Source organism: Triplophysa dalaica, chromosome 4, assembly GCF_015846415.1.
Source record: "Triplophysa dalaica isolate WHDGS20190420 chromosome 4, ASM1584641v1, whole genome shotgun sequence".
In the NCBI taxonomy this organism is placed as follows: Eukaryota; Metazoa; Chordata; class Actinopteri; order Cypriniformes; family Nemacheilidae; genus Triplophysa; species Triplophysa dalaica.
This window is the reverse complement of record NC_079545.1, coordinates 20324208-20338094: the sequence shown is the minus strand read 5'-3', so window position 1 is coordinate 20338094 and position 13887 is coordinate 20324208. Positions and strand designations below refer to the sequence as shown.

At 38.5% G+C, this 13887-nt stretch overlaps 1 protein-coding gene across 1 annotated transcript; it reads right to left on the bottom strand.

Moving 5' to 3' along the window:
- Window positions 1-672: 672 nt before the first annotated feature.
- LOC130419812 (myosin heavy chain, fast skeletal muscle-like) lies at window positions 673-13275 on the bottom strand. The gene is made up of 41 exons (XM_056746790.1): window positions 13240-13275; window positions 13003-13040; window positions 12369-12593; window positions 12150-12293; window positions 11910-12066; window positions 11778-11805; window positions 11563-11671; window positions 11368-11460; window positions 11198-11261; window positions 11017-11115; window positions 10841-10944; window positions 10617-10755; window positions 10411-10529; window positions 10160-10309; window positions 9562-9732; window positions 9172-9472; window positions 8986-9050; window positions 8813-8900; window positions 8587-8704; window positions 8377-8500; window positions 6813-6949; window positions 6482-6737; window positions 6160-6402; window positions 5900-6076; window positions 5678-5823; window positions 5508-5598; window positions 5037-5426; window positions 4834-4960; window positions 4580-4698; window positions 4311-4507; window positions 3845-4028; window positions 3608-3773; window positions 3358-3482; window positions 2491-2799; window positions 2171-2374; window positions 1954-2079; window positions 1674-1844; window positions 1372-1476; window positions 1196-1291; window positions 970-1101; window positions 673-786 (listed from the first exon to the last, which is right to left on the bottom strand). The coding sequence occupies exons 3-41, from the start codon at window positions 12573-12575 to the stop codon at window positions 772-774; spliced, it is 5796 nt and encodes a 1931-aa protein (XP_056602768.1). The 5' UTR covers window positions 12576-12593; window positions 13003-13040; window positions 13240-13275; the 3' UTR covers window positions 673-771.
- Between the last annotated feature and the right edge of the window lie 612 nt (window positions 13276-13887).

Here is a 13887-nt window from a genome sequence, read left to right as displayed (position 1 = left end):
GGTTCTCACGCCATGTCTCACCTTGAGAGTCATGACAAACAGATGCCCGAACTGTCTTCTGTACCTAATAAAACTAGTAACAGTGTCCAAATATCTTAAAAACAATCACAAGATGTTGTAGATATGTTATAGTTTAGCAGTTAAACATAAAACATAAACATTTACGTAATAACTGGTGTTGGTTATTCTGTAAAAATTATAATAATAAATTATTTGAGCTTGTTTATCTGAGACTCACTATTATCAGCACGCTTTTTACTTTCCATTCACTTGTTCTCTTTAGCTTGCACACAGGTGAACATTAGCTTGCTCTTCATAAAAGGCAAGCACACCAGTGAATTAACTAATTTAAATTGTGTGACAATGAAATGTAAATAGATAAGTTGATCACAGAGTTTAATTCAGCCTCCTAGAACATGTGATTTAAGTTTATTACACAAATTCTGCCATCCGAAGACCTTGAAACTCTGAACTGTTTAGCTTGGCTACAACCATAAAGGTTTAAGTTTTGATATACTTCTTTAAACCACGAAATAAATGTAAATATGTCATTTAAAACTCATTAACACAATGCCAACTAAGCTGAGTGCTAAAGTGATATTGTTATGTGTCCCAGTAGTTGTATGGTGGTCTTAACATAATTTCTTTTGAAAATGAAATAAACCAAGGATATACATTCTTTATCATGATTTTTATTGTAAGAGGACTTTCCACAAAATATCATATTATATGATTTAAGTAGATTTTCCCTTTAGGTTCAGGTCGTAGGTGTCACTCTTCTTTTGCCTAAGAATAAAAGATGCAAATTAGACAAACTGCCAGTAAACCATTTTTAATAATAAGCTGAATGCAGTCTCCATGCTTTTCGGAATGTATTTGTGTTTTTATTTCAATAAAAAAGCTAACTTATTTGAACTTTGTAAATGCAACAAAACATTTACAGACCGTGTAGAATGTTATTCAACTGACCTTTCCAACATCTCGGCTCTTGGCTCTGAGTTTGTTGACCTGAGACTCAGAAATGTCAGCACGCTCCTCAGCCTCCTCCAGCTCATGCTGTACCTTCCTTAACTTGGACAGGGTAGAGTTGGCTTGTTCCTCCTTAAAAAGAAATGTTAGACATGTTAGAAACTACGCTTCGTAAATAAGTATGCAACTGCATATGTGAATTAAAACATGCAGATGTTTTACATACCGCCTCTTCAGCCTGCCTCTTATATCCTTTAACTTTCATCTGAAGCTTGTCAACCAGATCTTGTAGTCTTGCGACATTCTTCTTATCCTCATCTGTCTACAAACCATTTTAAATGTTTTAATATAAATCATGTTTAACTTTTACACTTGGGTCGATAGACATGGTTAAATAGATACCTGGTAGGTGAGCTCCTTTACTCTTCTCTCATATTTGCGGACACCTTTTACAGCATCAGCTCCACGTCTCTGTTCAGCTTCAACTTCAGTCTCAAGCTCACGAACCTACAGAAGAACATATAAGGTAATAGAGAAATGTACAACTTGGATAGTGCCTCTTAGTCATTTAGGAACAGTATAATATTTGACTGTCAATATTTAACTGTCAATGTCAAAAATGCCAACAACCTCAACAACAATTTGCAGAGAAATTCTTTACACAGTGAATAATATGATGTTTTATGTGGTTCTGAAATACTCACTCTGCTTTCCAGTTTCTGGAGTTGTTTCTTTCCTCCCTTCATGGCCAGATTCTCAGCTTCATCCAGACGGTGTTGCAGGTCCTTTACTGTGACCTCAAGATTCTTCTTCATCCTCTCCAGATGAGAGCTGGTGTCCTGCTCCTTCTTAAGCTCTTCAGCCATCATGGCAGCCTGTAATTCAAAAGAACATCCTCTTGTTTCAAATTGATTGCAAAACCATTACATTTCAAATAATTAGGAACCAAACTATATTTTAAATCTGTAGCTCTTCATTACTCACATCAGTGATGGCCTTCTTGGCCTTCTCTTCTGCATTTCTTGCTTCCTGTACAGTGTCATCGACTTCACCCTGGACCTGAACAAGGTCAGACTCAAGCTTCTTCTTGGTGTTCAGGAGACTTGTGTTCTACACATTGGATGAAAAACATTAGAATAGAAAGCAGTGTTCAAATAAAATAAATAAAATAGAAGACAATATAACAAGATAATGTTGTTACCTGAGAGTGAAGCAGTCCAACACGCTCACTGATATCCACCAGCTCTTGTTCAGCCACTTTGCGGCCTCTCTCTGTCTGCTCCAGAGCAACTCTCAGCTCTTCAATCTCAGCCTGCATCAAAGTGTTTCTGCGCTCCACCATGGCCGCCTGCTCCTTCATGTCTTCATGTCCTCTCACGGCATCATCAAGATGAAGTTGGGCATCCTGAACATATCATTAGTTTTTTCTACAAGCCTGTGTCTAAACTTTACTACAATAATATTATTCAAGGCTTAATCTATGCTCTTCGTTTATGCAAAAGTCAAAGGGAAGTCACATACCTTGAGTTGTCCCTGAACATTCCTCAGCTGTTTCTGGGCCTCAGCAGCCTGGCGATTGGCATGGCTCAGCTGAATCTCCATCTCATTAAGATCTCCCTCCATCTTCTTCTTGATTCTCAGAGCATCATTTCTGCTCCTGACTTCAGAGTCCAGTGTGCTTTGCATGGATTCGATGATTCTTTGGCTGTTTCTCTTGATCTGCTCCATCTCCTCATCCTTCTCTGCAAGCTTCCTGTCAATCTCACCCTTCACCTGATTTAGCTCAAGCTGGACACGGAGAATCTTTGACTCCTCATGCTCCAGGGTGCCCTGTTAAATGAGGAAAACAAGACAACATGAATAAATACAAGGCGCACACTGGTTCCAGATATATTCTTCTATACTCAAAATCCACAGACCCTTTACTTTTTACATAATAAATATCACATGGCTCTTTCTACAGTCTTTCTAATTTCAGCTTGCTCTTTTCTCTCCTCAACATAAATTTCTTGTGGTACTCGGCCCTAATTCGTTTTCTAAAGCTTTGAAAAAATACTAACCCAGTCTTTAATATTAGTTAACTACATTACTAGCCAGACCAAAGTAGCCTACTTGTACAACATTTATTTTTTTTAGTTAAATTAATACAGTTGTTATCGAAATAATTTGAAAATGAACTAATGTTACAATATTTGTAAACAGATAACATATAATGGACGTATAATATATTGAGATATTATTAGAACGTAAATTTAAACAATAATGTTGATATGGCACAGTGATAAACAAAAAAAAAGGTAACGGTACGCAATGTAATAAAAACGGTTGCCGAACCCTGAGATAGCATAATCTATAGTCTACTTTCTTCTTTCATCTCCAGATACTCACTTCAGCCTCCTCCAGGGCGGTTTGAATCTCAGCCTTCTCCATCTCTACTGTCTTCTTGGACTTTTCCAGCTCATGAATGCTCTTACCAGTCTCACCCAACTGCTCAGTCAGATCTGAGATCTCCTCTACAGAATAGACATAAATATGATCAGCCCATACTGAAAAGTACAATACTCAGTGTAATTTACCAATCCAGACTCACATTAAGACACATTCAGGTTAATATTGCATTGAACAATTTCATTCTTACGCTGCAGATTCTTGTTTTCTCTCTTGAGTGTCTCCAGATGATCCAAAGACTCCTCATAGGAATTCTTTAACTTGAACAGTTCAGTGCTGAGTGAGCGAGTCTCTTTCTGGGCACCTTCCAGCTCTGCCTGACCCTCTTCATACTTCTGCTTCCAATCTGCCAGAACCTTTGGGTCAGAGTCAATATTATTAGTGCTGAGAAGGTAGTTCATTTCTAAAATCCGAATAACCAAATTACCTTGTCGAAGTTCCTCTGTTTCTTGTCAAGGTTAGCAGCCAATGAATTCGCTCTCTCCACATCTATCATGAGGTCCTCTACTTCACCCTGTAGTCTCTGCTTGGTCTTCTCCAGAGAGGCACATTTGGAGTTTACAGCCTCAATTTGTTCTTCTGCCTCTTGCAGACGCTGAGCCAGCTTCTTCCTGTTGTGCATATTGTTACCAACGGTCAAAACATTCTATGATATGTCATCTTTTTACAAATGTTTATTTTCTCAAGAATAGGACAGTGGAGAACAGACAGGAACATATTTGGATAGAGACGGGGGGTGGGAACGGGAATCAACAGTAGATTTGCGAAAAGAACTTGGGTCGAACGCAAGTGCACTCGCACTTTGACACATTAACCACAAGGCCATTGGCGCCGACGTAACATGTAATTAAAAAGTTAAAAACATTATAACATATTTTTTCTGAAATTCATACTTGGCCTCTTCAAGTTCCTCTGTGCGCTGGATGGCATCTGTTTCATATTTGCTTCTCCACTGAGCAACCTCACTGTTTGCTTTAGACATCCCCCTCTGGAGCTCAGCCTTTGCCTCCTGCTCTTCCTCAAACTGCTCACGGAGCAGGTCACAGTCATGACGGGCTGACTGCACTGCATGTGCCAAAGCATTCTTAGCCTAGAAGAACAAGTCAGATGCTACTATCTTTGTTTTGACAAATGTGAGGGAGCAAAGATTCTGTTATATTACCTTAACCTCCTCTTCAGTATGTCTCTTAAGCTCCTCAATTTGCTGAGTGAAAGCTTGTTTGCCTCTGGTGAGCTGAGAAACAAGAGCTTCCTTCTCCTCCAGCTGACGGCCAAACTCACCTTTTGAGATTTAGATTCACTGTGTCACATTGTGCTTTATCTGTTTCATTATGTTTGTTGCAATCACTCGTTAAAAATAATTTTCCTCTGAATATATTCATGTATTGCAAAAAATACAACTATTTTTTTAGTTACCATTTTCAGTTTGAAGTCTTGCTCTTTGAGCACTCATGTCATTTATTTGGCGAACATTCTCATCGTACTTGGTCTTGATTTCACTGAGTTGGTCCTCCAGTGTGCGACACATCTTCTCAAGATTTCCCTGAAAACAAAACACCATGGATGTTTGACAATCTAAACCATGTTTTACATATTCCTCTAAAAAAACAATTCTCAACCTTTGCTTTGGCAACAGCCTCCATGTTGCTGGAGAGATCATCAATCTCCATTTTGTATTCACTCTTCTCTTTCTCAAGCTTCTGCTTGACACGCTGGAGGTTGTCGATTTGCTCTCCCAGCTCGGCCACACTGTCTGCCTGTTTCTTGCGGAGGGCAGCAGCGGTAGCTTCATGCTGAAGGGTGGACTCTTCCAGATCACGACGCAGCTTCTGAAATTCAGCTTCACGCTTCTTGTTCATCTCGATCTGAGCAGAGGTTGCTCCTCCGGCTTCCTCAAGCCTCTCGCTGATCTCCTCAAGTTCCCTGGAGAGATCAGCTCTCTGCTTCTCAACCTTTGCACGAGCAGCACGCTCAGCCTCGATCTCTTCCTCCAGTTCCTCAATGCGTGCCTACAAGAGCAAATATTGAAAACTGCTGTAATAATCTTAAATTAATCTTTTTGAAGAATGCCACAAACATTCTAAAAATACCTGAAGCTCCTTGATCTTCTTCTGAAGTTGAGCTCCAAGAGATTGTTCATCTTCAATCTTACTGAGGAGGTGGCTTGTTTCAAAGTCTTTCCTGTAGGCATTTAACAAAACCATGTATGTTACGTCACAAGACAACAGTACAGTATTAATTGAAGCATGTTTTTTATAACTTTTTCAGCTTCTCATCAGATTGCTGCTTCTCATTCTCCAGGTCCATGGTGGTCTCCTGGGATAGTTTAAGGTCTCCTTCAAGCTTTCTCTTGGCTCTCTCAAGGTCCATACGGAGCTTCTTCTCTTGCTCCAGGGAACCTTCAAGCTATTAAACAACATAGACCATGTTTTAAAATAAATGTAGGCAAAAAATATTTTTGAATAATAGAAAAAATACTCACATCATCAACTTGTTGCTCAAGCTTTGTCTTGGATTTAGTCAGGGTATTGACTTTGTCCTCCTCTGCCTGGAGATCGTCCAGAGTCTGCTGATGTGCCTCTTGAAGAGCTTTCTTCTCCTTTGTCAGCTTGGCAACGCTCTCATCCTGAGATGCCATTTCCTCAGTCAGGTTCTTGACCTGATATGTGATAACATAGGATCTTGTTTTTTTCCAATTTAGATTTTATAAAAAATGTTTAATGGCAAATAAAAAACAAAAACCTTATTCTCAGTGGCATGTTTCTCCTTCTCAACTTTAGCCAAGGTGAGCTCCAGGTCATCAATGTCTTTCTTCAGTTCAGAACACTCATCCTCCAGTTTCCTCTTCTTGGCTGTAAGTTCAGCATTGATTTCTTCTTCATCTTCCAGTCTCTCAGTCGTCTCTTTGAGTTTAGCTTCAAGCTGGATTTTGTTCTTGATCAAACCCTCACACCTCTCCTCAGCATCTGAGAGATTATCAGATTCCTGAGGGAAAAAAAGTTCCTTTTTAAAAGCAAGAAAACCTCTCTTTCGAATTATTTGGCATTCAATAAAGTATACTTACAGAGGCCACTTGCAGCTGCAGATCATTTTTCTCTTGGAGCAGAGCAACCATCTTTTCTTCAAGTTCCTTCTTTTTAGCTTCAGCCTTGACAAGATCTTCTTTGCATTTTGTAAATTCCTCTTTCATTCCTGATAGCTCCTTCTCAGTCTCAGCACTCTTCAGCAGAGGTTTAATCTTGTAGTAAACCTTCATCCATGGCCAGTGTTTGACATTCATGAATGAGCGGATGTTGTATTGGATGGTGTAAATGGACTCCCTATGAATATTCATTAAATGTAATTCATATCAGTACTACTATGAGTATTAGAGTTATTTTTTTCATTATGCTCACCTCCTCTGCATCATCTTCACAAACTCTCTCCTCATGAGGAAACCACGGAACAGAGCCTGAGTCATTGTGACCAGAATTGCCAGTTTATCATCACGCATCTCCTCAAGAGTACCCAGAAGACCAGCTTTGAAGAACACCTGCATTTAGGCAAAATAATAGAGAGTATTTTGGGGCGGTATCCCGGACAGTGATCATCTTAATCCAGGACTAGGCTTTTGCTTAAATAGGACCTTTAGTAGTTTTTACAAAATGCCTAACAACACAATGGCACTGACCAACCCCTGTGGTGAAAATCATGTTTTTAATGTTGTTTATAATATGTGAGGTTTTTAATATGCTTCACAGCCCCAGAAAAATCTAAATGAAAGTTTTTTTCCTTTAATTACAAATAATTTAGCTTTAAGGACGTCAATAAACTGATATTCTCCTACGCGCTGAAAAAAATCCAATTTAGAAGATATAATTGTTTAAAACTGACAGCCTTAACCTGCCCTCAATAAAAATTAGAAATTCCATGACATCACACTACACTTCAGCCTCTCTTCAAAGTTCTTGTCCAATAAAATCTGCTTTAGAATCTGAAGAGTCCTGCCCCCTTCACTAGGAGATCTGCTGAAGCAGCGCCTCAAATCAGTGACTTGTTTTTACATTTATAATGTCCTACATCAGTGGTCACCAACCCTCCTCCTGGAGATCGACCGTCCTGCAGACTGTAGCTCCAACCCCTGTCTGTAATTATCAAGCAAACCTGAACACCTTGACTAGATAGTTCAGGTTTGTTTTGATTGGGGTTAGAGCTGAAATTTTCAGGACAGTCGTTCTCAAGGAGCAGGGTTGGTGACCACTGTCCTACATGGTGAATAGGGCATAATGCACTAGATCGGATATGTTCCCAGAAATTATAAATCCTTCTCTTTTTTAAATGATCTCTGACACTAGGATGCATTCCTGAATCATTTAAGGTGGCTGTTATAAGGCCTATTGTAAAAAAAACTTGACCCTAAGGAAATAGGTAACTACAGGCCTATATCGATCTACCTTTAATTTCTAGAGTACTTAAAAAGTAGTTTCATCTCAATTTTGTTCTCTCCTCCAAAGGAATGACATCATTGAAGAACTCTGGATTTAAATGACATCACAGTACAGAAACTGTGTTGATCAGAGATACAAATTATCTGCTTTTGGCGTCTGACCGTGACTGTATCTATTTGATGGTGCCTTGAAGATATTAGTGCTGCATTCGAAACCATGGACCACATTACACTCTTACATATATATATTTAACATATGGAAGATCTGAGACAAGGAAGCGGCAAGCCGACAAGTCTACATTACAAATTCGCAATTGCTCAAATAATATTAATGATCATATTAGACCTTTATCTACCTTTTTACTATGTTTAATTTCTTTTTATTTAGCCTTGTTGTGAAACAACAGTTTGGACTGCTCTAACATTTATTTTAGTCTAGGAGTAGAAAGATTCCTTGTCCTGAAAACCGCCACTTAGAGTTTATACTAAACATTATTTCTGAAAGACAGATAATTGTAAAGCAGAATCTGAACCTTTGTGTGTCCAAATCTGTACTCTTCATGATCAACATCGATGGATCCCAGGAGTTTCTCAGAAGCTTTCTTGTTGTCCATGAAAGTTCCCTCAGGGATAACACTGGCATTCAGTACCTTGTATCTGTGGATGAATCAAACTGCTTTACATCTTTGATTTTATAAAGATAAGCCTCAAACAAGAATCAACATTTTCATGATCCCATTTGCCTCTGTTTGAAGTCAGCATAGGGGATTCTGCTGGGGAAGCCCTTTCTGCAGATTCTGATACCCTCCAGCACACCGTTACACCTCAGCTGGTGGATAACCAGGGGGTTCTCCATGAGACCTATAAAACAGTGGATGTCATTAGTTTGGTAGATGAACAACACCTCTCATTAACATAACTTTAATAGCTTTTAATATCAGAATTAATGTCAGTGCTTTATTATTTTACCTGGAGTCTTTGACTCATTGGGAATAAGACAACGTACAAAGTGGGGGTGAGTGCTCCTCAAGTTGGTCATTAGCTTGCCCAGATTCTCCTGTAACATCGCTCACAGTTTCAGTGTTATCATTCATCATTAATTCAATCATTATTTAGTTTTATAATTTTGGACAATGACATACTCTGAACTGAGAAGACACAGTCTGCATGGAACCACCCTTCTTCTTGCCTCCCTTGCCTCCCTTCTCTGTTTAAAAAGGATAGAGACGAATACATATACTATAATGACAAGAAATCTGTGCAACACTAATTTAGAGTTAGATTAATTGCAAAAAATATTACATTAACAAAGTGGGTTTTTTAATTACCTTCAATAACAAGTGGGTAGAAAGTACTCAGCAGTTTTACAGAAGACTTCTGATAAAGCTGCACAACAGACTCGTTCAATGGATCCTTGTTCTTGTCCAGCCAGCCAGTAATGTTGTAGTCCACAGTTCCAGCATAGTGAATCAGGGAGAAGTGAGCCTCAGGCTTGCCTTTGACAGGCTTTGGTTTCTGGAAAGCATTGGCCTTGCCAAGATGCTGGTCATACAGCTTGTTCTTGAATGTAGTGTCTGAGGCCTTGGGAAACATGCACTCTTCCTCAAGGATGGAGAAGATACCCATGGGCTGTTTTAAAAAAGGGGAGTTATACTTGCGACACAGAGATTGAAAATCGAAAATTATTTGCATGAAGAGTTTTATAAACCAGTCAAAACCTTCTCAATGAGCTCGATGCAAGCAGCCAAGTCCATGCCAAAGTCAATGAAGGCCCAAACAATGCCCTCCTTCTTGTACTCCTCTTGTTCCAGCACAAACATGTGGTGGTTGAAAAACTGTTGCAGTTTCTCGTTGGTGAAGTTGATGCACAGCTGCTCCATGCTGTTGTACTGGAGAGAGAGATAAAGAAACATTTTCTGAAAACTGGATATGAACAAAGATTTTAATATTACAAAAACTATTTCCTGGGGCGGGGCTCTTGTGATGCCCTTGTCAGCCTGCGTGTAGGCGAAGTAGATAAGGCGATATCGAAAAAGTTGATTTTTTGCCGCAAGTTAGGCTTATCAAACCAAAGTTATGGTACAGTTCATGTCATTTTTAATCATTAATCTGAAATATGCTGTTTAATCGTGATTTTTGCCAGTGATTTTAGAAATATCTGCCTTCCCCCATTTAAATTGATAGATTGAAAGATAAAGAGAATGCAATGACACAAATTGTTGCACAGAGGCATTGCAAACATGGACGCCGAGTGGCACGACTTCTGTAAATGGACTCTGATATGATTTAGAATGGAGAAAACATAATAATTCTTACATCAAAGATCTCAAAGCCAGCGATATCCAGCACACCAATGTAGGACGATCTGGCTTGTTTTGTGTCCAACATCTGGTTGATACGAACAACCATCCACAAGAACATCCTCTCATAGATAGATTTGGCCAGAGCGCTAACAGAGTTGTACACCTGGATGTAGAAAACAGTTAGATTTAATCAGATTCTATAATTATAAGGCAAATTCATAATTTTCAAGTTTAAATTGTAGCAGTTTGCATGTTAATACATACCTGTGGCACGGTCTGACCTTTTGTCACATACTCATTTCCGACCTTCACTCTTGGGTAGCACATAGCCTTCAGCATTTCAGCAGAGTTCAAGCCCAAGAGGTATGCAACTTTGTCAGCATCTGTAATTTTGTGGATGAAAACGAAAATGTATTAAATTTAATCCCATGACCATTTTTCAACATGCAAATAGAATCACAAAGTCTCACCCTCATTGCCATCTGGCTCAGCCTGTTCCTCACGCTGCTTCTGCTTGAACTTCATGTTACCATGATGCAGCACTGCTCCTGTGAACTTGTAGATGCTCATCTTCTCCTCATGACTAAAGCCCAGAATGTCAATAGCAGTCTGGAAATAACAAATAGGTATAAGCCATATCACCTGCCATATATATGCAGAATTTCATTCCCATTGTCAAATAATAATGACTCACATCAGTGGCAACCAGCTCCTCTTTATCATCAATGCTTGCCACAGTGATGTGACCCTGACTACACATGGGGAAGTCATAGGGGTTGGTGGTGAGGAGCGTCATTTCTGTAACATACAAAGTGCATTGTTGAGTATTTTACAACATTATCTACCATTTTAAAGTTCTGAATGACCTACCAATCAGCTCAGGCTTGTGGTTGGTCATCATCTGGTAGAAGATGTGGTAGCCTCTCTCATCTGAAAGCTGGAATGTCACTCTAGACTTCTCCAGAAGGTCTGGTCAAGAAATAAAGTATTTAGTTGGAATAAAACAGTTGTCTATGTTTCAGATTGGAAATTCTCATTAACCGTCACTTACATGTCTCAATATCAGCACTAGCCAGTTTTCCAGAGTTGCCAAAGTGAATTCTGATGAATTTACCCTGTTCAAAGAGAATAAAGTTAAATTGCTTTTGTGGCAACAAGGCTTTCACAATAAATATTTTTTTCTTAAATAACTAATTGTACTCTTTGAAACTGAAAACTTACAAAACGAGAGGAGTTGTCATTTCTCACGGTCTTGGCATTACCATAAGCCTCAAGCAAAGGGTTAGCAGCAATGATCTGGTCCTCAAGAGATCCCTGTGAAGTTAGGAGGGTAATGTATCAACTTAAATTAATTATAATAACATAAATAGAGAGTTATATTTTTATGTATTAAGAACATTGCTTTTTGTATCACACCTTCATTTGGCTGACAGCTTCTTTCTTCTTGTCAGTATGCACTGCAACTGTGGCAAAGTACTGAATGACACGTTTGGTGTTTACAGTCTTTCCAGCACCGGATTCTCCACTGGTTTACAAGAGATGATTATCAGTCAGAACATGATAAGACAAATAAAAATCTCATGAGAGTAATATATAACAGTTTTTAACATCTCATAAAAGTAAAAACATACGTGATCAGGACAGACTGGTTCTCTCTGTCTGTAAATTGAATGGTAATTTTGTTTAGATAATTGATTCATTAATACCAGAAATCATAATTTCACAAATCAATATCACTTTGCAGTTACAAATTCAGCACTTACCAGTGAGCATGTGTTGATAGGCATTGTCAGAGACAGAGAAGATGTGGGGTGGGGCCTCCATACGCTTTTTGCCTCTATAGGCAGACACCACATCTGCATCATACACTGGGAGCCACTTGTAGGGGTTCACAGTAGCACAGAAGAGTCCTGAGTAGGTCTGAAACAAACAGAGAATCCATCCGCTTGCAGCATCACAGTCATAATGAACTTGAATGATGTTTTACTTTATGCTTCACTTACATAGATCATCCATGCTGCGTAACGCTCTTTGAGGTTATACAGCACAGAGGCTTCATTGAGATGGGTCATCATGGCCATGTCCTCAATCTTGTCATACTTGGGAGGATTCATTGGGCAAACATCTTCCTCCTTAGCAACTCTCTCCTATTAAAGTGATTCAGCAAACATCAGATTTGTACGTTTTTTAATGATGATCTTTGAGAAATGTGGATATTTTACCTCCTTAGTATCAGTCACAATAACAGTGACTTTGCCACCATCTTTGCTCTTGATTGTTCCTTTGACGTACAGCTCTTTGGGATCAGTCACATAGCAGGCAGCCTTAGCATCAAAGGGTTTGCTTTGAGCCTCAATTCTCTCCTTCTCAGGCTTACGGAGGTAAATGGCAGCTTTGCCATAAATGGCCATCTCCGCGTCCGTACTCATGGTGGCTGTTTATTAAAACTGGGAAACAAAATAGTGATGCCATCGATTCAGAAACGTTTTTGGTTCCAAAAGAACCACTCACTCAATTTACTTCTTGTCTTTTATACTTTAAAATAAATATTTTCCACAACAAAGAGCCCCTCATGAAACAAAAAGGTTCTTCTTGGAACCATTAGACCAAAAATTTTTGTTTTATGGCATAGCAAATAACCCTTATTTTGAGTGCAGTTTTCTTTACCACACACATTCATGTAAATGACTTAATAGTTGATTAATATAACAATGTGACAAAAATAACTCTTGACTCAATAATAAAAGACTTAGCACACTAACTATAAGCGGCACGCAAATATATTATTCTCCCAAGTTTCTCCTGTAATATTCACATACATCTTTAAAGCAGTAATACAATGTATAGGTCACCTACCTTTCTACTCCTTTGTATCAGATGAAATGTCCACAGCCCTGTCAAGTAATTTAGCTACACATTAATTGCATTAACATCTCATATGTGTTGGTCAAACAAGACAACTCAAATTGATTATGTTACTTTATGTATTATAAATGCATTGTTCCAAGCATATTACTTCAAATAGTAATTCTGCACAATGTATAGGGTCTAGATCAACTACGTTATCCACTGCAAGGTACTTCAGCATCTTACCACAAGTTGTATCTTCTCCAGTCTCCGAGCTCCTTGTGCTCTCCTCCAAACTTTTATTGAAGCTATCTTGCACACTAAGCAATGGCTATGTATGGAACAGCATGAGTGACCTAACGAAAATAGATATGACAGCCTTTGTAATAACAGTAATATGTTTGAAATCAATCTGATTCATTTAAAGTTTCAGCAAAGATCACACATGCAGATCAAATTTAATAGAAATATCATATATGGTCATACTCATATGTCTTTTTTCATTATATATATATATATATATATTTGTGTGTGTGTGCACGCGTACGTGTTGCATTTAATAAAGATGCAAGTCAATTTTTGCTTAGTTAGTTTCAGTTGCTAATTAAAATACATTTTAAAAACATGAGAAACATACATGACTGCTTTACTATTTTTATCACAAGTTCATATAAACGTCCTTATAAAAACTGGTTGACAAGAAGATCAGCAGCAAGGCTGCCTTATGAAATATGTCCTGATGGTATACTGCCAGTGACTGAGTATAATGGTGTCTATTTATACCATTTTGCAAACTGATGCATTTTATAATTAAGATGAAGGACTATAACACTCGATGAAGTAAAAGTGCTTCAGTTTATTTACCACATCTCTTTGGTCTTCTGTCTGCCGTTT

Coding starts and splice junctions, on each gene's coding strand:
- LOC130419812 (XM_056746790.1), bottom strand. CDS start 12,575: ATGAGTACGGACGCGGAGATGGCCATTTATGGCAAAGCTGCCATTTAC. Junction 10,945..11,016: donor CCACAAGCCTGAGCTGATTG/GTAGGTCATTCA, acceptor TGTATGTTACAG/AAATGACGCTCCTCACCACC. Junction 2,080..2,170: donor TTGGACTGCTTCACTCTCAG/GTAACAACATTA, acceptor TCCAATGTGTAG/AACACAAGTCTCCTGAACAC.